Source organism: Hemitrygon akajei, chromosome 32, assembly GCF_048418815.1.
Source record: "Hemitrygon akajei chromosome 32, sHemAka1.3, whole genome shotgun sequence".
Taxonomy (NCBI): Eukaryota; Metazoa; Chordata; class Chondrichthyes; order Myliobatiformes; family Dasyatidae; genus Hemitrygon; species Hemitrygon akajei.
This window is the reverse complement of record NC_133155.1, coordinates 20,196,701-20,224,213: the sequence shown is the minus strand read 5'-3', so window position 1 is coordinate 20,224,213 and position 27,513 is coordinate 20,196,701. Positions and strand designations below refer to the sequence as shown.

The 27,513-nt window shown below is 40.1% G+C and overlaps 1 protein-coding gene and 1 long non-coding RNA gene across 2 annotated transcripts in view; one reads left to right on the top strand and one right to left on the bottom strand.

Annotated features, from left to right (window-relative positions):
• The first annotated feature begins 1,501 nt into the window (after nucleotides 1–1,501).
• Nucleotides 1,502–13,713, top strand: LOC140719609 (gap junction beta-3 protein-like). The gene is made up of 3 exons (XM_073034319.1): nucleotides 1,502–1,681; nucleotides 1,941–1,990; nucleotides 9,668–13,713. The coding sequence occupies exon 3, from the start codon at nucleotides 9,694–9,696 to the stop codon at nucleotides 10,489–10,491; it is 798 nt and encodes a 265-aa protein (XP_072890420.1). The 5' UTR covers nucleotides 1,502–1,681; nucleotides 1,941–1,990; nucleotides 9,668–9,693; the 3' UTR covers nucleotides 10,492–13,713.
• Nucleotides 9,463–27,513, bottom strand: part of LOC140719610 (uncharacterized) — a 127,177-nt gene continuing 109,126 nt past the window's right edge. Inside the window, exon 3 of the long non-coding RNA XR_012096957.1 lies at nucleotides 9,463–9,980. This is a non-coding gene — a long non-coding RNA (uncharacterized lncRNA). The remainder of the gene's footprint in view (nucleotides 9,981–27,513) is intronic.

Below are 27,513 nucleotides of genomic sequence, written 5' to 3'. Positions count from 1 at the left end.
ACACACACAAAATGCTGGTGGAACACAGCAGGCCAGGCAGCTTCTATAGGAAGAATCACTGTCAACATTTTGGGCCGAGACCCTTCGTCAGAACTAACTGAAACAAAAGATAGTAAGAGATTTGAAAGTAAGAGGGGGAGAGGGAAATAGAAAAAGGTAGGAGCAGACCAGAGGGTGAAGCTAAGAGCTGGAAAGGTAATTGGCAAAAGGGATACAGAGCTGGAGAAGGGAAAGGATCATGGGACGAGAGGTCTAGGGAGAAAGAAAGGGGGAGGGAGGAGCACCAGAGGGAGATGGAAAACAGGCAGAGTGATGGACAGAGAGAGAACAAAAAGGGGAGGGGGAAAATAATAAATCAGGGATGGGGTAAGAAGAAGAGGAGGGGCACTAACGGAAGTTAGAGAAGCCAATGTTCATGCCATCAGGTTGGAGGCTACCCAGATGGTATATAAGGTGTTGTTCCTCCAACGTGAGTGTGGCTTCATCTTGACAGTAGTGGAGGCCATGGATAGACATATCAGAATGGGAATGGGACATGGAATTAACTTTAGCAAAGGATCGGGATCATGGTTTAGGCTGAGAGGTCCTAGACAAAGCAATTTGGTCCAAGAATGAGATTCAGGCATTACTGTAGCACAGATGTAGATTAGACTGAGAACTGGATGAAGGTCTATGGAGTGCCACTGGGATAGGCAAGCAATTCAAGCCTAAATTCAGTGTTGGCTGAATTAGTTCAAAGTACATTTATTATCAAAGCATGAATAAGTTATACAACCTTGAGATCCTTCTGCTTATCAGGCAGCCACAAAACAAGAAATCCAAAAGAACCCAATTTTTAAGAAGTCCAACAACCTATGTACAGAGAGAGAAAAAAATGAATCATATCAAATCATGCAAATAATAAAGCAAGCATCAGCACTCAGAATGAAATTGGGTCCATAAACCTAAAGCTGGGAGCAGCTGGAGTGGGCCTGTGGTCTCAGACAAGTCACCTTTGTGTGTTGGTGCATTCATTTTTGCAATTTTACAATAAGCACGAAGCGTTACTTTCTAGTTCACAAGCAATTCTCCAACCACCTGCACCGCAAAAGGTTTCAATGTTTGCATATGACAGAAATGTCCAAAGCATTTGCAATCATAACACAATAATATGTACAGACACACCTCTCGTTGCTTTTAAGTCCACGGCCACTCAAAACAAGCTTAAGAGTGGAAGGTAGATAAAGTTATGATGACAGCTCAGTTCAAACTTGAGAAAGTTATCAACCACATTTCAATATGACTCTGCAGTATTTAGTATGTCAAAGGACTTGGAAATAAAATAATCAGAGATGTTTACTAATGGAATGCTAACAGCCATATTTTACTCATGGGGGGTGTGAGTGGTAGGAGGTGCCATACCCAGCGGAAACAATGTATTATTCATCACTTATCAATTAAATGTGGACGTCACTTTAAGAGTTGCTGATGATCCTGACTCTGTATAAAGGCAGCATAACTTAGTCCCGCCCCAGAATACTGAAAGAAAACAAGAAGAAACTGCAGTGTCAGATTGCCTTGTGCAAAGCTTAGTTGAGCAACTTTCTTAGGAGAGTTCACCACAGATTCTATTGAGTTGGAACTTCCAGACTGCTTGTTTCTTCTGCCTGTGGATATTAAACTTGTAAAGATTTGTTTACTTGTAAGTCTTTCATTTTATCTGAATTTTTAAAAATACTCATCAGCGCGTTTCACGAAATTTATAAGTTAACAATTTACAATTGGAAAGAATATCACAGCTTGAACTTGGCAGTGTAATTTACATGTCTTGAATTTATACTTCTAATAAGGCCATATGTTCAAAAGAAAACAAACTCACTATTTCTTTTTCATACAGTTGTTGATTACATTATGTGTTCAATTATTAATGTAATTAAAAGTAATTTTACTTTATTTTTCAGGCAAACCTGGTTCATAAAGAATCCTTAAATTAAAGGCACAGTTAATGCTGGTAAGAAATACTGTATTTCTCTATAGAAATTAAATTACTTCAAACAAGGTTAACTATAATTCTTTAAAACGACACACTGAATCACAGGGAAAGTGGAGAGCGGTGTTAGGTATGATTTGTATGACAACCATGTATTCTCGCTTTTGCAAAGGGGCCTCTCCCTGTCATTCCAACTATATATTGCAACATTGTCCTCTGGCTGACTGTTTTAGTGAATGCTATACCTTGACGATCAAAGTGAAGTAGTGATATCACAGTTTACTTTTTAAATGGAATTACCTTTTAAGGGCCCTATGTTTATTCTTAATTCTATTTGTGTTCTGACTTCGGAATATTTGTACTGTGAAATTATTTCAACTGGGGGCATAGAATTTGAAAAGATTTGTTAACTGCCAAGTCTACAATCCACCTTGACAATCAAACACATTAAGAAGGAATTTAGTAGTACGTGTCAAGGAAGTTGAAGTTTAAACAATGGAAGGACTATTACAAAATTATTTTGGAAATGGAATTTGCAACGTTTGAATTAATACTGTTCATAAAATCATTGCATGGTAATTTTCTGCGATTGTCACTGATCTGGAGTGCTCTTCAGTTCCATTCAGGCTTAATCTTCATGCACTTTGATGTCAACAAGAATCTGCAACATAATAGGCATTTTCAATTATCACAACATCATTACTGATGCCATTACTCATTAAAATATTCTATTACATTTTTCTGACCCACTAGATAAAATGGATGCTATGCCAACAAAGAGTTGGTCATCTGGCATGGCACAGTAGTGTAGTGGTTAGCACAGCACTTTTCAGTACTGGTGACCCAGGTACTATTCCAGCTGTGGCCTGTAAGGAGTTTGTACGTTCTCCCTGTGACCACATGGGTTTCCTCCAGGTGCACTAGTTTCCTCCCACAGTCCAAAGATGTACTGGTTGGTAAACCGCCCCATGATTTGAAGAAGAGAAGAAGAATAGCCCTTAACTCGGCAGTGGAGTTATCGGGGCACTGTCATGACGGTGCTTCCGTAGCAAACTATTCTTGTTTTTACGAGGCCAAGTTGCTAGCTTGATGCTCAACTGGACTTGGATTCAAACTCGGGAACCTTCGCTCCGGAGTCTGGCGCTGATATTATTGCGCCACCAAGCGGGACCCCATGATTTGGCTAGAATTACATTGGGGGATTGCTGGGCAGCATGGTTCAAAGGGCCAGAAGGGCCCATTCCCCACTCTATCACAATAAATAAACGTTGCTTCAAAGTAGATTGGTGGTTGCCTTAGTAAGGTCTCAAAAAGGAATTTCAAACCACATCTCTCAGAAAAATGAGCTAAAGGGAGTAGACTTACATAAGTAGATAAAGTCAGGGGAATGGAATGTGGGAAAGTGGTGGAGAATTGTACAATAGATTAAAGCAATACTAACCTTGCCAGTTTCCTAAAAACTTGAATCATACTGGTCTTAGCCCTGTTGACATTACCTACAGTATATTGGTTACTGGTAGAAACTGAGGGAAAATAATCCAGACCATGTAAATTGGCATTTGAAGATGCTGCCACTAATGGTAAGCCAAAGGGAGGAAACTACTAAGAGTCTGGAAATGGAGAAGCAGAGAGTAGAAAAGCTACAGATATTAAGAACAATAATGATTCTGAAGGGTTTAAGAACAATGTCAAAGCTTTCAATATGGCATAGCAGCTAACATTCACTAGTAATTATGGTATAATGCTAGGGCAGGTCTTGGTCCAAAATATGGCATTGGTTGCATATTTTTATTTAATTGAAACTTTGTGTGGAAGAGGAAAAACTGAAAGGGAGAAGATTAAAGCATTTTAGTTTGGAGATACCTTTATTTATTTATTTATTGATTGATTGTTTGGGATGCTGTGCGGAATAAGCCCCCCAGCCCTTCAAACCATACAGCCCATACAGCCCTTGATGCAATCCTAGCCTAAACACAGGACAATTTACAATGACCAATTAACCTACCATCCAGTACATCTTTAGACTGTCGGAGCACCTGGAGGAACCTCACGTGGTCATGGGGAGAAAGTACAATCTCCTTACAGGCAGTGACAGGAATTGAACCCAGGTTGCCTATGTTGTAAAGCGTTGTGCACTATGCAACTGGGCAGCCTATGATGGCTTCACTTGCAGGTGGCTAGACATAAAGGCCGCAGCAGGCAATCTCAATGAGGTAGGAGTATGTAGTTTTTGTGATTAAGGTGACCATGATCAAAAGCTCAATTCATGTTTGATTATGGCATCTGACATCGAACACTAACCAATCTGTCTCAGGATTGGAAAAAAAGAGAGATGAATTGGTAGCTAAATTGAAGAGTTGATGAACTTTCACCTCACATCCTGGAGAAAGATAAGTCACTCCCATGCTATCTCTTGGACAAGTGAAGTGACAGAGCTAGTAAAGGTAATGAAAAATGGAGGAGAGACTAACTTAGCCATTTTAAATGTTCACAAGGAACCTGCTTCCATTTTTGTAGATGTTGTCAAGGCCACCTTGAGGATTAAGAAGCAGCTAAGATAAATCATTCCAAGGGAAGTAGACATGTTTGGTTATAAGCAAGCAAGGGAAAAAACATCAGGAGAGGAGCATTAACACCTAGCTTGGATATACGAAGTAGAATGGCTTCTTTGTATGCTCAGTCAATGGTTCTACAAAGTTAAGACAAAAGCTTGGGGAGATTGAGGTCACTTTACAGGAAGTGCTTTTATATATCATTTGAAAAGGGTTTGAAGATGGATTGGATGTATTCAATAGATTATGGCTCAGAAAGGAAAACAGATAATATAACCTAAAAGCTGGAAAATGGAAACAAGACCACACACATACAGCCTGGTATCAATGAATCTATGCCAAATTTTAATTCAGCTTTTGGAAATAAAATTCTTAAAAAGTCCATTTTATATGATAATAACTGGAGTGAGATTTAGGTTAAAGTCTTTCCTCCCCCACAATTATAATTAATACACTCTTTCCCTACAGTAAATGGATGAAAGGAATTATCAATATTTAAATATACTTGTAATTAAATGAAGCCTGCAAGTTAAACCCTTCAGATTAACAGATTTTTGAAACTGAGATTTTAGTTTGTTGGTTAATAATTAATTAATTTATACATTTATTGCCTAATGTTTATCAGTTACTCTAACTGACTACAAGCTTCATTGGTTTATTAGTTGAATATATCACCAGACTGTCAAGAAAGTAAAGCTTGTCAGGATCAAGTTGTTTGAGCCGCTACTAACAGTTTAGAAAGCAAAGGATAAATAATTAGTGAAGTATTTTCTCAATGGAGACCACTAAGAAGGAAGAATGTTTATCTGGTATTTAACCTGCGTCATTTAAGAAGATTGTTAATCTTAGTAATATATAATATTTATTCAAAAGGCAGCAGCGGTCATTTCTAATATGTTTGATTGGCAAGATATCAATTTGTTCTTAATCATAGTTATTGGAATGACCAGCAGTGTAGCAATGTCACTTGGTCATATGAACTTGTGTTTAAGAGACATGGAATGAAAATGGCTGAAATTTAAATCAGTCATTGGCAGAACAAGGCTAATAGCCAACCTTTGTCCCTACAATGGTACTTAATGCTTTCCTCCAGTTATAAATGTATACCAATATGTACCCCAGTCTATATTCTATTTGCCAGGGCCCCTTTCTTTATTTCAGAGAGTAATCAATGGAAGGCAGGGCAAATATCTCTTGAGAAGAATGTTGGATAGTATTGCAGGAAGACTAACAGTCTCAGATATTAATTTTGTGCTAGAGTTCAAGCTAACTCAGAATGCTTACTTTAGGGCTGAAGAAGCAAGTGCTTGGAAATGTGGGTGTTAACCTCGGATGAACTGGTCTCCTTTTGTTACACTAAGAGCACAATAACCAATACCAATGGTTGTTCAGTACAAGCTAACAAAATTCCTGAGTGCCAATTGCCTCTGTAGGGTCCTCGTGTCCTAAGTGGCCAGTACCAGTGCAAGCTACCTTAGACTACTCAAAGTCAGCCTAAAGCAGATGTTTATTGGCGAGATTTACCAGACAGCTCACAGCATATCATGGGATAGAGTGGGCTATGCATTATTTTGATTTTTGCACCAAAGGTCTTAGCTTAAGAGGTGAAGGAGGAATGTTCCATGAGGAAATAGTTGCAAAATTAATGTCAAAAGTCATGTCCTCAAAAACGTAGCTGTAATACTGCAAAAGGTTTAATGGCTTTGATCTTGTGATCCGGTACAGAGAATCCTATTAAGTGTACAGTAAGGATGCTCAATGTTTGCAATCAATCACCTATCAATAATCACTATTAAGAAGGCTCATGCCTAATGTTCCTAAGTTCTATCACACCCTCAAACACTCAGCACTGATGAAAACCTCAAGCTGCATCTCAAAGCGTTCACAAGTCTCTGAAGGTACAAATAGAACAAGCACATCTTCTAAACTCATGCCCACCACTGAACTATGCACTTAACATTCTTGTAGAATAAGGGGCAATAATACCTTTCCCCTACATCCTGCTTCTTCTAATGACTACCTCTGCATTTGTTCATTCTCTCAGTCATGGTTTATTCCAAGTGGACACTCATACACCCACATCTGGGAGCAACTGATTTGGGCAAAAGTACCACACCACAACCTGTTGACTTAGTCAACACTGAAGGACTTTACAAAGACACACACGTATTTGTTCAGTTGTAGTAGCAGCCAGGAAAACTCTATCAATATCAAGTGTCTGAAAATACCTTTAGACAATATTGCTGGAGAAGAGGTCTTCCTCCTGCTTAACCTTTGTTCAGCTGTCCATAAGATAAAGGGTAAGGCTACCTGCTGGAGAACTAAGCATCACTGGTGTCAGATTGTGTAACCTACTAACATATTATTGATCTTTTTCCTCTTCATAATTCTGGCAGCTGATAGTCTCATATGGCAGCCAAGGCATATTCTTCACCATCCTTCACTGTTTGGAATAGACTGTGCAGTTAAATTTGGTAGATATCTTCTATACTGGAATGAGAATAAGAAGTATGATATTTATTTTCCACTGTTTCTCTGCCAAAACTGGGGAGCTTCATAAAACACCTTAATTAAAGCATACCCTCCTTTGGCGTTCGTATTTTTCTGATGTAATTTATTTTGCAATAAAGTATTTTTAGCAACATCATCCCTGCAATGGGTGTCATCTCCTGCGGGTTGAGAAAGATCTAGTTAGAAATATGTTTCTCCAACAAAATTTAAAGGCAAGGATATCTGTCAGGAAATGTTCTACAGGGTGCTTATTGCATGCACCTTGAAATTTCCCAATAATTATCTCTAGCATTCTTTTTCACGGGAGCACACCTAAATACTGCTGAGCCCATTTAATTGTTTGTAGCCATTTTGATCTGATGTGTCATGGAATAATTCAACATACTTCTATAAATCATAAAAATTGTATTAATCAAATCAATATCTCACCAGAAATTCACAATGTGATGATGTCATTTCAGTTAACTGGATGGGAATTCAATAGAATCAGTATAAAAATACATCTTCTATTCTTCTGTAGAGCTAATGAGAACATTTCCAGTTCTACTCTAAATCAACTCTCATAAAATCCTAATCACATGATACAGTTTGAGGAATTTTATTAAATAAGTATCTAGATGGCTATACAATTATCTCGATATAGAGTGATGCAAACAAGCAACCTAGTCAGTGTATTTTTTATTTTATCATTTTAAAATTAATGTTTGGATGCATAGACAAGTTGTTACCTGTTGAGCTGACCCAGGCTTACTTCCACAACACTGCACGTTGGAGCATTTTAGTTCAGGCATGTGCCCTAATGCACAGCTAGCAGCTGCTGGGTGACAGTATTTTTTCTTCAAGTATGAAGAAAATGATCCTCAGCAATATCCCTATCATGTCTGTTTTCTCAGCCACGTAATTCCAAATTATGAGAAAAAAAGTAGAGAAAACATTGTAGGTTATTTCACAATAATTTAAAAAAAAAACAAGTGTCTGCTCACAACAAACAGTGCTGAGAAAAGCAGCTTCTAAATCCACGATCTCCTTCATTCAAGTGTTAATGACATGGCTTCATCTGCCTGGACTCTGGTCTCTAGAACTTCCTTCAAAAAAAGTCATAGAATTTATTCATTTGGTTTGTTGATGTACTGTTTTATTCCAGGTTTGTTCAGCAGCCTTAATGCTTCCTCAGTGGTAGATTCAAAAATTTTGCTTAATTATGGCCCTGTGAGTTTACCTGGTTCATTTGTTATGTGCCTTGTCATATGGTGTGGTCAATTATGGTCTTTCCATGACCATGATTGTTTTTAGCAAATTTTTGTACAGAAATAGTTTGCCATTGCCTTCTTCTGGGCAGTGTCTTTACGAGATGATTGACCCCATCCCTTATCAATACTCTTTGGAGATTGTCTATCTGGCGCCAGTGGTCGCATAAGTAGGATTTATGATATGCACCAGCTGCTCATACGGCAGCCAACTACCTGCTCCCGTGGCTTCAGATGACCCTGATCGGGGGGGCTAAGCAGGTGCTACACCTTTCCCAAAGGTGACCTGCAGGCTAGTGGAGGGAAGAACAACTTACTCCTCCTTTGGTAGAGACGTATCTCCACCCTGCCACCCAGGTTAAGGTTGCAATGTAAATGAAAGTTATTAATATAATAAACAACACTATCAAGATTCCACAGGTAGACTTTCAGTAGAAGGGACCAACTGTAGGATTGCTGCAAAGCTCAGTCTTTTCCTACTGACTCCAAGGAACTGAGATCAATTTATTTCCTCGATAGAATCTTTGATATACTTTATGCAGGGATGTACTCTGGCCTAATGTACATTTTATATAACTCATCCTGGCACCTTAAACTGATTCGATGCATTGAAAGACAAGAAGAATTGTGATCTTGCTCACTGTATGATTCAATGCAGTATCAGCTGAGGCGATGGACTCCAAATGCTTCTGCAATACTCTGCAGATTTTCCAAATGTCTCCGCTGCAGAAAGTCAACCCCTCGCAAGGGTCCAGATGGCCAAATTTGGTCCATAAATATCCTCTCACCAGGTTGTTGCTGGTGGTCCAAAAACAATATCCTTCAGTGAAGAAAAGTACTTATGGTTCTAACAACCTATTAAAATTCCAAAAAGGAAGAAATTTAGTCCAGATATATTCAAGTCTAAGTTCCTTTAGCTCTTCAATACAATCTTGTGCACGACTTGGTACTAATGAGTGGCTGCAGCACCAATTCGAATTAGAACAAAATTGTGGCCAGCTTGTTTATCTTTATGAAGCTCCCAGTTGTCCTGCCATAAGCTGGGTCCTGATCCTAGACTAAAATGGTAATAAGGTGTACCAAAACTGGGTAAATCAAATTCTAATAGTATATTCGATGTAATATTCACCATCTGATGTGCCATTTGTAGACAGTACGATGTGCAATTCAACAAATAAAACAATTTGCACTAGGAAATTAATTTTATTTTGCAAGGTCTGTAAAACACAAAATAGAAGTGTTCTTTCTATTTTCACACAGCAATCCAAATCACTTCATAGAGTCCACACAGAAAATATACATGGAGTACATTTTTTGAAATGGAACTATTTTGCTGCATCTGTATGGGATGAATCATTATCTGGACTTTGTGTTTTTTTTTGTTATAGGTTGAAGATTAATACTTCCAGATATCATGGACTGGAAGACGTTGCAAGGTGTCCTCAGTGGCGTAAACAAATACTCTACAGGATTTGGTCGGATTTGGCTATCGGTTGTCTTCATCTTCCGCGTGTTGGTTTATGTCGTAGCAGCAGAAAAAGTATGGGGTGATGATCAAAAAGATTTTGACTGCAACACCAAGCAACCAGGTTGTACCAATGTCTGCTTCGACCACTTTTTCCCCATCTCCCACATCCGACTCTGGGCCTTGCAATTGATTTTCATCTCTACACCGTCTCTATTGGTTGTCATGCATGTAGCCTACAGAAAAGACAAAGAGAAAAAGTACCACATGAAGCATCCAGACTCCAATACTAAGCTGTATGAGGATGCTGGCAGAAAGCATGGTGGGCTTTGGTGGACCTACTTAATAAGTCTATTTTTTAAAACCGTGATAGAAATTGCATTCTTGTATATCCTCCACAGTATCTATGACAGTTTTGATATGCCTCGCCTAGTCAAATGTGAAGTTTCACCTTGTCCCAATGTTGTAGACTGCTATATTGCCAGACCAACTGAGAAAAAAATCTTCACATATTTCATGGTAGGGGCGTCAGCTCTTTGCGTTGTAATAAGCGTGACCGAAATGATCTACTTGATCTCTAAAAGGTGCTTCAGGTTTTGTATGTTGCATTGCGGGAAAAGAAAATCAGTATTGACCAAAAGAAAGCCAGACTATCTTGGCCACAACCTCACTCATGCAAATTACCTGCATAATGAAAAGTCAATGGACTGCATTCGTGCTTCAGCCCCAGATCTTTCTACTATGTAACTAAATATTTAGAGAATCCAATGTCGTTTAAAAGAAATCCCTAACCACTCATCCAAGGAAGCTTCAATTGATCAGATGTGTCATTTGTAAAATGTATTACATAATACAGTGCAATAAGAATATATTCAATGTAATTTGTTTTTTTTTAATCTGTAAGTAACATGGTAATAGCACCAAACAATATACAAATGACACACTTGATCAATTGGCCATCAGCTACCATTTACATTGAAGCTTCCTTGAATGAGATAGTATGGATTTCTTTCCGATGGATTGGATTCTCAGAGAAAGGGATCTTCCTCATACCTGTCATTTGGCATTCTTAATGGACAATTAAAGATGAAGCATTGATGGGGCATTATGGATGCCTTCATGTGGTAGGATCTTCCACCTTCACACTCAGGGAGTGCTTACAGCAGCTAGGTGTGTCTTGCCCTTACCATCTCAGCATCAGCAACATATGTCAGCCAACAAATGTATATTTTTGATTCCTTATTTATAATTTGTCATTTCTTTTTCATAAACAAAGGGCAAATTGAAAATTTACCAAAATAGTGCTAAAAGAAAAGTTTATCATGGGCATCAAATTTTGAAATTAGACAAATAATTATTACGTTTACTTTTAAACTTCTTTTTTTCATTTATTCCTGAAAATTCCAAACCTTGTGGATAACACCGGTAGAAGAATTTATGAAAATGGGTTACTGAAACCAAAACAGAAAAATAAGTTCATTCATATTGAAATAATGTGATGGCTAAAGTACTTTGTTTCCATTTCAATTGGTCTTATTTCAAATCTGCCAAAATTACACAATACTAGTCAATAGCTCTGACAAAATCATCAGGAGTCATTTCTTAAAAGCAAGATCATCACAAGCTCAATTATTTGAGTCAACGCTTTAAATCCAACCTTTTATTGTACTGATATATATTTAAAGGAATCAACAATAGGCGATTTTTTAAAACAACAGTTGCTATCTCTTGGCTAAGGATCTGTTACATTATTATCTATTATAATTTTATTTACAAGCAGCCTGTTAAAACAATAAACAAAGATGAGGCTATAAAGTACAAAATAGTTAAAGTTCTGGCTTCTGGTTGAACAGAATTTAACTGTGACCACCTCTACTGTTATCACCGCATATAAAACCTGTATTGCTAAAATTGCAAGATATTTGCAATTGGAAATATTAAGCAGAAGGAAGTGTGCAGAATATATTTGCTTAACTGGCTGAGAATAAAGTTTCTTTTATCAGGAGCTTCTGATATGCAAAGACTGATCAGGCTTGATGAAAGGTCTCAGCCTGAAATATGCACTGTTTATTCCTCTCCATAGATGCTGCCTGAGTTCTTCCAGTATTTTGCATGTGATACTCTAGAATCTGCAGCTGCAGAATCTCTTGTGTCCTGTATCCAAAAGCCTTTTTGGATCAATTAAATCTTATAATAATCCTCTTACTCGTAGAAATACTGCTACCTGGATTTTTATCGTACGTTCACTGTCTAAACTGATACTTGAAACATTTTTTTTAGAAATGACTAATTTCTCAATATATGAAAGAGAATTAAACAGTAGTATATTGTACAGCAGATTATTTAAGGTAATGAATGCAAGGACCTTGAAATATCAAGGCATAGGAGAGATAGATTTGTACCATTATCATAATTCCATGCTCTGAAACAGTTCAATTTCTTTATCTCTGATGATAAAATTTCATCCTTTGGCAGCAAACATTTTAATGGATAATCAGATAATAAATCTAAAATCTGATAGATTTCATGCATTCTTAAAGTATTTTGTTGACAAGCTGAAGTATGGGTTTCATGTATCTTTTGTTCATTTTAATTTCTTCAAGTATGATATTGTAGCACATGATAATTGAATACAGCCACTCCACTTGTAGATAATTATGAGCCAATGAAGGCACCTACACAAACTTATAAATTCCACTGGCTTAATTCACCTTAACATTGTTTGAATCAAAGAAAGAATGATGTTTACATTTCAACTGTTTACATAGCAACAATATGTATCAATGCTTTTGCCATCAATTGTATAACATTAACAATGCCTGCTGCAGAGCAAATGAACATTTCATAGTTTATGTTAATATTGTGTACTTCATCAAATCTTTCCGTGCATTTTTCTCTGAGGTTACTTCGTTAATTGTTAAATTTATACTGCCAGAATTTACAAAGCGACTAAAAATAGTACGTCTCATAAATTTTTTTGCCTATTTCAATAGAAGGTAAAAATTAGAATGAAAACTTGTCCTTAATAGTTACTTGAGATATGTCAATGAGTTTTAAATTGTCCTTCTGTTTCGATACAGGAAAACTGATTGATGAAAGATTGTTGTTTGTACTGTCCAATACTATAGTTGAATGTTGAAACGGAAAATGTTATTTAAGTCACATTTTAAATTTAAATTGATAAAAGCAAAAATACGTTAATCTATTGTGGGTTAATTTTCAATTTGCAATCAGGTATGAAACTGGAGATGCAAATCAGGCCTTTTGATCTTAATTTTCAGTCAACGTCAATTGTAAACTGAGGACTAAGTTTAAAAAACTACTTTTCATTTATTGAATAAAAGCCTTATTTTGGACAGAACTATCAGCTTTGGAAACACTTGAAGGCTTTAGTTTAGAAAGGGGTTTTCATATGTTTGGGATAGCGCAATATTTGTACATAGAATTAATTTATTTTTAAAAAAGTCGTTGCAATGAAAGAAGCATCACCTGTTAGACTCAATAAACTGGACAAGTTGTTGAGCTGAATGTAAATGGAAAGCTAAAGAGTATACACTGTGCAGATTACTGATCACTGCCCATTTCACATTTCAGCTGAAAATTTAATGTTATTTATAAAGATATGAGTTGTTTTCATGTTAACTATGATGGAAATTATATTTGGAAAAAGTCAGTGGTATGGAAATACCATTCAATTTTTCACACTCCAAGAAAAAATAATCTGTTAAAAGCATCCTGTGCTTGCATCCCCTCTTTGCGGTTACAGGGATCAAATATTTTATCTGTGGAGCTGAATGCGTTACTTATGTCAAAACTTTCCCATGGAAATAATGTCATTTAAAGAAAGCACTTGCCAAATTTTCTGCAGTTTTCTTTCATTGTTATGCACTGTGTATTATTCCTTATTTATATTGTGTACAGTTTAACAAATTAATAATGAAATAAAATTAATATTTTCAAAAACGTAAATTTGTTTTTTGAGTTAATCTAAGAAAGGACAGAATTCTTTCTCCCTTTAGAAAAGACCTAATTCTCTGTTTCTCTGAAGCAGAGAGAAAGCCAATCCACAGATGAGCTAAAAGCTTTGAAATCAGTTTCTGACCCTATTTCTCCTTCTGTTGCTATTTTGCGCAATTTTTGATTGGGACGATTCCAGGTAACAAACAACACAGTGCTAGATTAAACTAGAACTGAGCTGAAACAGAATATACCTGGAATTTTGTGGGTTGGTGTTAAATATTCAGTGTTTTTTGCTCTTTTTTTGCCACTTCCATGATTTGTTTTTTTATTTGTGAGCTGGGGTGGGGGGGGGGGGGTGTAGTCTGATGCTTTCCTTTGAACGGGTTCCATAGTTTTTCTGTTTCGTGGCTGTCTGTGGAAAGTCTATTTTCAGGATTTTGTACCTCTTAGATACTTTGATAATAAATGAACTTTGAACAAATACATGTACATTGGGCAAGATGATTCTTTCACATCTCTTTATCTCTGACCAGAAATTCTCTATTGCCCTAATTGAAATTACTGATCTGTCATGTTTCAAGCAGCAAACTCATTTCCATTTCCTTCTTCTCCATGGTGGGAAAGATGCTAGAGTCCATTATTAAGGATGAAATAGTGGCATATCTAGATAGCAGTGATAGGATTGGGCCGAGCCAGCATGGATTTACCAGGGGTAAATCATGCTTGATTAATCTGTTGGAGTTTTTCGAGGATGTAACCAGGAAGTTAGACAGGGGAGATCCAGTGGATGTAGTGTACCTCGATTTTCAGAAGGCATTTGATAAGGTCCCACATAGAAGATTGGTAGGTAAAATCAAAGCTCAGGGCATCGGGGGGAAGGCATTGACATGGATAGAAAACTGGTTGGCAGATAGAAAGCAAAGGGTAGCGGTGAATGGGTGTTTCTCGGAATGGCAGGTGGTGACTAGTGGGGTGCCACAGGGCTCGGTATTGGGACCACAGCTGTTTACCATTTACGTTAACGATTTGGATAAAGGCATAGAAAATAACATCAGCAAATTTGCTGATGATACTAAGCTGGGTGGCAGTGTGACATGTGATGAGGATGTTAGGAGAATTCAGGGTGACTTGGATAGGCTGGGTGAGTGGGCAGATACTTGGCAGATGGTGTTTAATGTGAATAAGTGTGAGGTTATCCACTTTGGGAGTAAGAACAGGAAGGCAGATTATTATCTGAATGGTATAGAGTTGGGTAAGGGAGTAATACAAAGAGATCTCGGAGTCCTTGTTCATCAGTCACTGAAGGTGAATGAACAAGTGCAGCAGGCAGTGAAGAAGGCTAATGGAATGTTGGCCTTTATTACAAAGGGAATTGAGTACAAGAGCAAGGAAATCCTCTTGCATTTGTACAGAGCCCTGGTGAGACCACACCTGGAGTATTGTGTACAGTTTTGGTCTCCAAGGTTAAGGAAGGACATCCTGGCTGTAGAGGAAGTGCAACGTAGATTCACGAGGTTAATTCCTGGGATGTCTGGACTGTCTTACGCAGAGAGGTTAGAGAGACTGGGCTTGTACATGCTGGAATTAAGGAGATTGAGAGGGGATCTGATTGAAACATATAAGATTATTAAGGGATTGGACAAGATAGAGGCAAGAAATATGTTCCAGATGCTGGGAGAGTCCAGTACCAGAGGGCATGGTTTGAGAATAAGGGGTAGGTCATTTAAGACAGAGATAAGGAAAAACTTCTTCTCCCAGAGAGTTGTGGGGGTCTGGAATGCACTGCCTCGGAAGGTAGTGGAAGCCAATTCTCTGGATGCTTTCAAGAAGGAGCTAGATAGTTATCTTATGGATAGGGGAATCAAGGGATATGGGGACAAGGCAGGAAACGGGTATTGATAGGAATTGATCAGCCATGATCTCAAAATGGCGGTGCAGGCTCGAAGGGCCAAATGGTCTACTTCTGCACCTATTGTTTATTGTCTATTGTCTATTATCGGTTTTGTTCATAACATAAACCAAACGCAAGTAGAAATACACAATTACATTCTGGAATTGCATTGATCTTTCTATCATTAATCCTAACATACCTAGTGGCATATTAATTGGCAAGTACAATAAATAAGGGGAGTAGAAGCAGATAAAACCTGATAGCAAATGTAGACCAGCCTAAATCAGACTGGTCAAGTCAAGTCAAGTCACTTTCATTGTCATTTCAACCATAACTGTTGGTACAGTACATAGTAAAAATGAGACAACGTTTTTCAGGACCATGGTGTTACATGACACAGTACAAAAACTAGACTGAACTACGTAAAAAACAACAGAGAAAAAAAAACACACAACAACTACACTAGACTACAGACCCACCCAGGACTGCATAAATTGCACAAAACAGTGCAGGCATTACAATAAATAATAAACAGGACAATAGGGCAGTAAGGTGTCAGTCCAGGCTTTGGGTATTGAGGAGTCTGATAGCTTGGGGGAAGAAACTGTTACATAGTCTGGTCGTAAGAGCCCGAATGCTTCAGTGCCTTTTCCCAGACGGCAGGAGGGAGAAGAGTTTGTATGAGGGGTGGGTGGGGTCCTTCATAATGCTGTTTGCTTTGTGGATTTAGCGTGTAGTGTAAATGTCTGTGATGGTGGGAAGAGAGACCCCAATGATCTTCTCAGCTGACCTCACTATCCGCTGCAGGGTCTTGCGATCCGAGATGGTGCAATTTCCGAACCAGGCAGTGATGCAGCTGCTCAGGATGCTCTCAATACAACCCCTGTAGAATGTGATGAGGATGGTGGGTGGGAGATGGACTTTCCTCAGCCTTCGCAGAAACTAGAGACGCTGCTGGGCTTTCTTTGTTATGGAGTTGGTGTTGAAGGACCAGGTGAACTGCAAGAAATTTGGTGCTCTTAACGATCTCTACCGAGGAGCTGTCGATGTTCAGCGGGGAGTGGTCGCTCCGTGCCCTCCTGAAATCAACAACCATCTCTTTTGTTTTGTTCACATTCAGAGACAGGTTGAAGCACCATCACATGAAGTCCACAGATACATTAGTTTACAACTCAGGTACAATCAGCATGACGGTTATGATAGAATAATCATTCTTGATAGTGGAAATATTGTTTTAAATTTTGATACTATTATTACATCCCTGGTCTAATTTACATGGAGAAGCCAGCAAACATCATACCCAGTCTAGATCTCAGAAAGGGACCAAGAATGAGGTGAAGAGTCAGGAGTATCACATCCTTGCTTTCTATTACACTTTGGGTATTAATTGATTATTTCTCTTCACTGGTCACAAATTTGAGCTCTTTTCTCACTGCTGCCATCAGGTAGAAGCTACAAGAGCCTCAGGACTTGCACCACCAGCTTCAAGAACAGTTACTCTCCTCAACCATCAGGCTCTTGAATAAAAAGGGGATAACTACACTCATTTGCCCATCCATTGAGATGTTCCCACAACTGATGATCTCAATTTAAGGACTCTTTATCTTATTATCTCATCTTCTTGTTATTTATTGTTAATTATTTATATTTGTCTGTTGTCTTCTCCATTCTGGTTGAACTTTCATTGATCCAGTTATGGTTACTATTCAATAGATTTGCTGAGCATGCCCAAGGGAAATGAATCGGTATGTGGTGACATATATGTACTTTATATGCACAGAAGTTTTCTGATGACTGCCATAGTTGGATGCATCAGCAAGGGAGATGAAGCGGAGTACAGGGCTATGGTGGGAAACTTTGTCACATGGTGTGAGCAGAATTATCTGCAGCTTTTTGTGAAAAAGACTAAGGAGCTGGTGGTGGACCTGAGGAGGGCTAAGGCACCAGTGACTCCTGTTTCCATCCAAGGGGTCAGTGTGGACATGGTGGAGGATTACAAATACCTGGGGATATGAATTGACAATAAACTGGACTGGTCAAAGAACACTGAGGCTGTCTACAAGTAGGGGCAGAGCCGTCTCTATTTCCTGAGGAGACTGAGGTCCTTTAACATCTGCCGGACAATGCTGAGGATGTTCTTTGAGGCTGTGATGGCCGGTGCTATCATGTTTGTTGTTGTGTGCTGGGGCAGCAGGCACCAACAGAATCAACAAACTCATTCGTAAGGCCAGTGATGATGTGGGGGTGGAACTGGACTCTCTGACGGTGGTGTCTGAAAGAGGATGCTGTCCAAGTTGCATGCCATCTTGGACAATGACTCCCATCCACTCCATAATGTACTGGTTAGGCACAGGAGTACATTCAGCCAGAGACTCATTCCACCGAGATGCAACACTGAGTGTCATAGGAAGTCATTCCTGCCTGTGGCCATCAAACTTTACAACTCCTCCCTCGGAGTGTCAGACACCCTGAGCCAATAGGCTGGTCCTGGACTTATTTCCACTGGTCATGATTAACTTATTATTATTTAATTATTTATGGTTTTATATTGCTATATTTCTACACTATTCTTGGTGCGGCTGTAATGAAACCCAATTTCCCTCGGGATCGATAAAGCATGTCTGTCTGTCTGTCTTTGATGATAAGATTTACTTTGAACTCTAATTAAAGTAATAGACCTGGTCAGTAGACACATGCATTCAGAAATGCAAGAAAAACATCTGTATCAAATAAATGTGTATTTACATCAGTGCCTGGGTACTTCAAGATGATGAGGACACATGCCAGTGCAGGGGAAGTCTGCATTACCCAGAGCCTGGACTGACACCTTGCTGCCCTATTGTCCTGTTTATTATTTATTGTAATGCCTGCATTGTTTTGTGCACTTTATGCAGTCCTGGGTAGATCTGTAGTCTAGTGTAGTTTTTTTCTGTGTTGTTTTTTACGTAGCTCAGTCTAGTTTTTGTACTGTGTCATGTAACACCACGGTCCTGAAAAAACGTTATCTCATTTTTACTATGCACTGTACCAGCAGTTATGGTCGAAATGACAATAAAAAGTGATTTGATTTGACTTGACTTGAATACCTTTGTCCACAATACCATTGGATTTGTCGAGGACCTTCTATAATTCCAATATACAGACACACTGTAAGTTGCTGGAAATATAAAAAGAACAGCAGATGGTAGGAATCTGAAAATGCTAGAAACAGGAAGCATCTCTGGAAAGGGAAAGAGTTCATGTTTCAGGTTTAACAACCCTAGTCAGAATGTACAAACAAAAACAAATTTTTACCCCACTCTAACTGTACGACACTGATCTCTGCAGCCATTCTGCTGGTCTGGGTCCTAGTTACCTGGCAGGACAATCGGAAGCCTCGCTGCTCCGCAATCTCATGTGGAATTTTTGCCAGCATTGCCTCCATCTCACTAATGCCACTATTCACTCAGGGTTAGGTAATGCTAATTCCAACAAATCTGCAGCTGCATGTCCCTGCCCCAGTGATCGCCTGTCTCATCCACTTGCCCTTAAGTCTTATGCTTGACTCAAATTCTGTTTTATTGCACACTAAGTCCTTTTGCCTCTCTATTTCACACATTCATTACTCTTTAATTTTCATCACCAACTACTAATAAAAATATGGTTGCCGGTCCTAACTACATATCATGCCTAAAATACGTTGAATCATAAAGGACCCACAGAACTGATAAAACTCATACTCATTTATTTATTCCATTCTCGCTATGAGCATGGCCATAATTCTTATGTATACATCACTTATTTACAGAAACAACCTGTAATGTAGTCATGGAGTCATAGAGCCACAGAGTAACAGAGCAAAGAAACAGCCCCTTTGGCCCATCCTGGCAATTCTGACCGGGATCCCCATTTAAACTCCCCCCATCTGCCTGCATTTGGCTCCTATTCCTCTAAACTTTTCCAACGCACGAACCTGTCCAAATGTATTTTAGATATTGTAATTGCATCTGTCTCAATCACTTCCTCTGAAAGCTTGTTTCGAATATCCACTGTTGTGAAGAAGTTGCCCCTCCATTCCCTTTTAAATCTTTCCCCTCTCAACTTATTCCTGTGCCTCTAGCTTTGATTTCCTTTCCCATAGAGAAAGACTGTGTACATACTGATGCACCATCAATAACTCTCTGAGACATGAGGCGAGATATCGGCTTTTATTGACTGGAAGAAAGAACAAGCGGTAGTTGACCACCATACTACATCCTGGAGACTGAGGGCCGGGCTCAGGCCTCAATCGCCTTTATACCGGGGTCTGTGGGAGGAGCCACGGTCAGTGGGAGGGGCCACAGGAGCAGTCAGCAGGGGGCGTGTCCAGACAGGTATATGTAGTTCACCACACATACTTACTTATTTACTGCCCATTACATTACTGGTGCTTGGGGCAGCAATGAAGATCCCTGTCCTTGTCCATCTTCTCCATTGTGTTTCAGGGTCCTCATCTCTGCCTCTACGGTAAGAGGATGAATTGCCTTTGGTCTTCCACATTTCCTCTGCCCTTCAGAGGTCCAATGAAGTGCTTTCCTAATGACAGAGATGGACTCTATGCTCATCACGTGCCCAATCCTTTTCCGACATTTCCCCATGAGAATTGCAGCTGTAATATTGTGGTAACGTTGTAGTGATGTTGTGGGGGTGGAACTGGACTCTCTGACGGTGGTGTCTGAAAAGAGGATGCTGTCCAAGTTGCATGCCATCTTGGACAATGTCTCCCATCCACTCCATAAGGTACTGGTTTGGCACAGGAGTACATTCAGCCAGAGACTCATTCCACCGAGATGTAACACTGAGCGTCATAGGAAGTCATTCCTGCCTGTGGCCATCAAATTTCACAACTCCTCCCTTGGAATGTCAGAAACCCTGAGCCAATAGGCTGGTCCTGGACTTATTTCCACTTGGCATGATTAACTTATTGTTATTTAATTATTTATGGTTTTATATTGCTATATTTCTACACTATTCTTGGTTGGCGCGGCTGTAACAAAACCCTGTTTCCCTCGGGATCAATAAAGTATGTCTGTCTGTCTGTCTGTCTATCGGCTGATGTATGTCTAGGGGAAAATCTGCCCACCAGCCAAACCGTGTCTCCCGTATGCGCAGATGCTGTGAAATGCACACTGGTACCAACTCGCACACACATTATCAGACCGCACACCATGTACAGTTACAAAATACACTTCATAAATCTTACTAGAACTAGGTAATTAATAGCAAAACAGTATATACGAAAGAAAAGAAAGAAAAGGTGCCAAACTTAACAGAGTTCAGTCAATTCATGCACAAGCGTTGGAGCTCAACTATCGAAATCTTCGGTCCACTATTCGATCTTCTCCAACCTCCTCAACCCGCCGCCTGGGACCAACCTCGGTGGTCGACCAGAGCGCATCCTGCACATCCTCCTTACTCGCGATCTCCCCCTTGACCTCCCCAAAAGTCCGCGCATCACTAGCTTACAGATGCACAAGAAAGAATAGCATCTATCCCAATTGGTTAACAAATGAATACAATTCTCGTTATCAGTAATTATAATCCAAACAAGCTGCGAGAGAAAGCACTCTCTCACCAGTTACCATAACAAAGACGCATTCTTACTTTTAACTTAACAAAGAAGCCATCTTGATTAACATACGCAGTAACATAAAGAAGAAACCCCTTACACAGCCATGTCCTCTAATGACACTGAAGGAGTAGGAGTGGATGGAGATTCTTCTTGGGCAGAAAACACAGAGGAACTTCCAAAGGCTCATGGTGTGAACTGAAGACAGCTTATCAATGTCATTCTCTGCCATGCACCAGCATTCTGACCCATGCAAGAGTGTGGACAGAACACAGCGCTAGTATATCTTCACCTTGGTGTGGACACTGTACTAGGTTGATCCCCATAGGTTGCTCATTCCGGTTCATTGCACCACACCCAATCAGGACCAGACATTATACAGAATCAGAATCAGAATCAGGTTTATTATCACCGGCATGTGTCGTGATATTTGTTAACTTAGCAGCAGTAGTGCAATGATAATATAGAAAGAAAAAAAATAATAAATCCATTACAGTAAGTATATATATAGCAGAAATTATAATTTAATATGAAACAGAAATTATACATATAGAGGGAAGGTAGTGTTCATGGGTTCAATGTCTATTTAGGAATCAGATGGCAGAGGGGAATAAGCTGTTCCTGAATCACTGAATGTGTGCCTTCAGGCTTCTGTACCTCCTTCCTGACAGTAACAATGAGAAGAGGGCATGTTCTGGGTGATGGGGGTCCTTAATAATGGATGCTGACTTTCTGAGGCATCGCTCCTTGAAGATGTCTTGGATATTATGGAGGCTAGTACCCAAGATGGAGCTAACTGATTCTACAACTTTCTGTAGCTTCTTTCAGTCCTGTGCAGTAGCCCCCTTCCCATATTTATATTACAAATTGGTGATGAAAATTAAAGAGTAAGACATACCAGACAGTAATACAGCTTGTCAGAATGTTCTTCTTGGTACATTTATAAATTTTTTGAGTGTTTTAGATGACAAAACAAATCTCTTCAAACTCCAAATGAAATGCAGCTACTGTCTTGCCTTCTTTGTAGCTGCATTGATATGTTGGGATCAGGTTACATCCTCAGAGATACTGACACCCAGGAATTTTAAATTGCTCACTCTCTCCAATTCTGATCCCCTTATAAGGATTGGTTCGCATTCTCTTGTCTTACCCTTCCTGAAGTTCCACAATCGGCTCTTATGTCTTACTGACATTAAGTGCAAGGTTGTCACTGTGACACCACTCTGCTAGCTGGTGTACCCCCTCTCATCTCCTGTTCACATTCTTCTTCTTCTTCTTCTTCTTCTTCAATGGCCTTGCACATGATTGTCTGCATTATATTCTGCATTCTGTTATAGTTTTTCATTGTAATACCTCAATATGTCATTCTAATGAAGAGATGATTTGTATGAATGGCATACAAAACAAACTTTTTCACTGTACCTCAGTACACTTGACAATCATAAACCAATTTACTAGTTTGCCAATAACCGGCTGGGAGAACTCCATTGTTGCAAAATATAATTTTACATCCTGCCTTGTATTTCTACTCATTGTAATATATGAATAAGTGAATCCTTTTTCCCACTATCAACATACCTTGCTAATACATTTAGTATTTCCTGATGAGTGAGCCAAGTTTAAATGATGCCATGGTAGCGTAGTGGTTAGCGTGACGCTATGACAGCTCCGGGCATTGGAGTTTGGAGTTCAATTCCAGTGCCACCTGCGAGAAGTTTTGTATGTCCTTCTCGTGAGTACGTGGGCTTCCTTCAGATGCTGCGGTTCTTCCCCCCCCCCACAGGTTAGTAGATTAATTGCTCAGGGTAAATTGCCCTGTGATTAGGCAAGGGTTAAATAGGGCGGTGGTTGGGTGGTGTGGCCTGTTAGGCTGGAAGGACCTGTTCCGCGCTGTATTTCTAAATAAAATAAATAAAGATTCTGCCTTCCACTGAAAACGTGCCAGCAGATACCACTTTACAGATAGAAACTGCAATCAAGAGCTGCACAGCATCAACGGCGCCTACTTACCATTGTATTTTTTGCAATGGGCAACACAACATTTTGATCGGATTAGCTTAAAATAGGGTGATGTACTGACAAAGTAAATTTTTAGGACACGCATGTTCACCATCATCGAGTAATGTAAAGTGTCCCACGAATTCTAAATTTTAAGCTATTTTACTAGCTGACCATTGTAAGGTGGATAACAGACCAATGTCAAGTCAAGTCAAGTTTATTGTCATTTTGACCATAAACTGCTGGTACAGTAAACAGTAAAAATGAAATAATGTTCCTCCAGGACCCTGGTGCTACATGAAACAACACAAAACTACACTAGACTATGTGAGATAACACAAGGCTACACTAGACTACGTAAAACAACATAAAAACTGCACTAGACTACTGACCTGCACGGGACTACATAAAGTGCACAAAACAGTGCAGGGCAGTACAATAATTAATAAACAAGACAATAGGCACAGTAGAGGACAAATTACAATATGATAATAAATGATGTAGATGTCAGTCTAGACTCTGAGCATTGAGGAGTCTGATGGCTTGGGGGAAGAAACTGTTGCACAGTCTGGTCGTGAGAGCCTGAATGCTTCGGTACCTTTTGCCAAATGGCAGGAGGTAGAGGAATTTGTGTGAGGGGTGCATGGGGTCCTTCACAATGCTGACCACTGTAAGGTGGCTAACAGACCAACGGATGCAGGTTGGCACTGCAGCACAAGTGATAGGGTTGTTGCCTCACTGTTTCGGTAACCTCCTCACCGGATTTTGCATATTCTCCTGTGACTATGGGGGCGGGGGTGCAATCCTCCCATTGCTCTAGTTTCCCCGATGTCCCAAAAATGTGCCTGTTGTTAGTTTAATTGGCAGCTGTTAATTGCCCTTTCTGTGTAGAATCCACACGTAGTCGTGGGGAGAATATGATCAGTTAGGGTAGGTTTCTTAGAATATAGAAAAGTACAGCACAATGACAGGCCATTCAGCCCACAACATTATGCTGTACCAGCTGAAAAGCAAATCAAAAACACCCGAACACTAACTCGTCCCACCAACTTCACGTCCTTATCCCTCCAGCTTCCTTACATTTATTTGCTTATCCAAACTTTTCTTAAAAGCCTCTAATGTATTTGCCTCTACCACCATACCAGGCAGCACATTCCGGGCACCCACGACTCTGAGTAAAAAAATCTTATCTCTCACTTCCCGTTTGAACCCTACCCCCTCTCACCTTGAAAGCACGCCCTCTGGTATTAGACATTTCAACCCTGGGAAACAGATACTCTCTGTCCACTCTATCTATGCCTCTCATAACCTTGAAAACCTCTCCTTAGCCTCCAGCACTCCAGAGAAAACAACCCAAGTTTGTCCAGCCTCTCATGATAGCACAAGCCCTCTAAACCAGGCAGCATCCTGGTAAACCTCTTCTGCACCCTCTCCAAAGCCTCAACATCCTTCCTATATTGGGGCAACCAGAACAGTGTGCAATACGTCGTGTTTGATGTTTAGTGCAGATACAGTGAGTCAAAGGACAGGTTTCCATGCTCTATCACTCCGCTAGTCTTTCTGCTGCTGCTTTCAATCCAATCTCAATGAGGGTTCCTGGAAAATTAGTGATGCTTTGTCTATATTTCATAGCCTTTACATCAGAACTTGCTCCACCTCTCCATGGATGTTGCACAAGCATTCCAAACAGGAAGGACATAAAAAATCAGATTCAGCTTCTAACTGGAAGTCAGATTCATACTTTACCCAAAATAGTAGGCAGCACTGACTTCTGTCAAACCATGTCATTACCACACACAGCAGTGTGGTAAAGCAATCATTTTCATGGAAAAGTATCACTCACTGGCTAGTAACCACATTTTCTTGGTTGTTAAGTGAGGGCTATAGATAGGGTAAATGCAAGCAGGCTTTTTCAACTGAGGCTGGGTGAGTCTAGAACTGGAGGTCATGGGTTAAAGATGAAAGGGAAATGGGGGGAAACCTCCTCGCTCGAAGGGTGACGAGAGTGTGGAACGAGCTGCCTGTGCGACCGGTGGATGCGGGTTCGGTTTCAACATTTAAGAAAAATTTGGATACGTACGTGGATGGATGGGATTTGGAGGGCTATGGTCCAGATGAGGCAGATTAATAGTTTGGCATGGACTAGATCGGCTGAAGGGCCTGTTTTGTGCTGTTGTGCTCCATGACTCTATGCACTAGCAAACATATCCGGTGAGATATTGTGAGATACACAATGCCAACAGTGGCCGCAACAAGATGAACTGTGAACTCAATGAGAATATATTTAAATGTCATATTGCATTGAGAACCATTTATGCAAAGCAGAATCAAAGAATACATGTACAGTCAGGGGTGACAAGGGTGATGCTAGAAGCAGATACATTAGGTACATTGAAACCTCTTAGATAGGCAAATAGATTATAGAAAAATGAAGTGGGATCTGGGATCAGCCATGATGGAATAGCAGAGCAGATTCAATGGGCTGAATGGCTTAGTTCTCCTCCTATGTCTATCGTCTTATGGTCTAAGGCAGTGGTCCTCAACCACCAGGCTGCAAAACATGTGCTACCGGGCCACGAGGAAATGATATGATTTGGCAATAGGAAACTATATGAGTCAGCTGCCCCTTTCCTCATTCCCTGTCAAGCCCACTGTTGAACGCACGTGAGATCATTACCCACGCGAGGTCATCAATAGACAATAGACAGTAGGTGCAGGAGTAGGCCATTCGGCCTTTCTAGCCAGCACCACCATTCACTGTGATCATGGCTGATCATACACAATCAGTACCCCGTTCCTGCCCTCTCCCCATATCCCTTGACCCCGCTATCTATAAGAGCTCTATCTAACTCTGTCTTGAATGCATCCCGAGACTTGGCCTCCACTGCCTTCTGGGGCAGAGCATTCCACATATCCACCACTCTCTGGGTGAAAGTCAGTCATTAACCTACAACTACTCGATGAGTAAAAAACAAATGTCGCTTGAGAGTTTCTTTGGAAGAGGTGTTAGGGTACATAAAAGGCCTAACGATGATGATAACGCAGACACAGCTGAGGCCGAGAATGGAAAAGAAAGCTTCCTTCAACAGAAAGTACGACAAGACGTACATAAAATATGGCTTTAATGCGACCGGTGACTCACACACTCCAAGCTCCCTGTGTGTGATATGTGGAGACAAGCTGTCTAATGAGGCAATGAAGCCCTCAAAACTGCTTTGGCACCATGAGTCCAAGCACCCTGCACTTAAAGACAAACCTGTTGAGTTTCTTGAGTGGAAAAAACGTGAGCAAGTGGGACAGCCACCACCTCCACAGATGCTGCTGCTCTGAGAGCATCGTACTTAGTGGCTAGCCGTATTGCTAAGGCTAAGAAGCCTTTCACTGTTGGTGAAGAATTGATTCTGCCTGCTGCCAAGGACATGTGCTGTGAGAGGTTGGGGGAAGCTGCAGCTAACAAGATGGCACAGGTTTCTCTTTCAGCTACCACAGTTTCAAGGAGAATCGATGACATAGCGGAGGACATTGAAGCACAGCTGTTGGAACGGCTTAATGAGTCACCATGATATGCTATCCAGGTCGACAAGTCTACCGATGTCGACAACAAGGCAATACGCATGGTTTATGTGCGATATATATTTCAAGACAATGTGCACAGCCGCTGCTAACTAACACAACTGGGGCGGAACTATTCAAGTTTTTGAATAACTACGTGTCAGGCAAATTGGACTGGTCATTCTGTGTTGGAATATGCACAGATGGGGCTACAGCTATGACTGGACGTCTGTCTGGTTTCACTACCTGAATCAAAGAGGTTGCTCCTGAATGCCAGTCTACACACTGCGTAAAACACAGGGCTATCCGAAAAATGTCACCTGATCTTAACAGCGTATCGAGTAACGTTGTTGAAGTTATCAATCACGTCAAAGCAAAAGCTCTTAACTCACGTCTGTTTGAGCACCTGTGTGAGGAAATGGATGCAGAGCACAGACACCTTCTCTTACACACTGAAGTCAGGTGGCTATCAAGGGGGTAGAGCCCTGGCCAGGGTTTTTGAGCTAAGAGAGCCACTACAGAGATTTCTTTCAGGAAAAAAGTCACCACTGGCAGCACACTTCAGTGACGAGGAGTGGATAGCTAAACTCACTTATCTGTGTGACATCTTCAACCTGCTCAGTTAACTCAATTTGTCACTTCAGGGGAGAATGACAACTGTCTTCAAGTTGGATTCTGGATCAAAGTCAAGGCTGAATATCCTGAGATAGCCACAAAAGCACTGAAAACGTTGCTTCCATTTGCTTCCATTTGCAACATCATATCTCTGCGAAGCAGGGTT

What these genes read in the sequence shown, in the direction of transcription:
- LOC140719609 (XM_073034319.1), top strand. Translation starts at nt 9,694, where the DNA reads ATGGACTGGAAGACGTTGCAAGGTGTCCTCAGTGGCGTAAACAAATAC.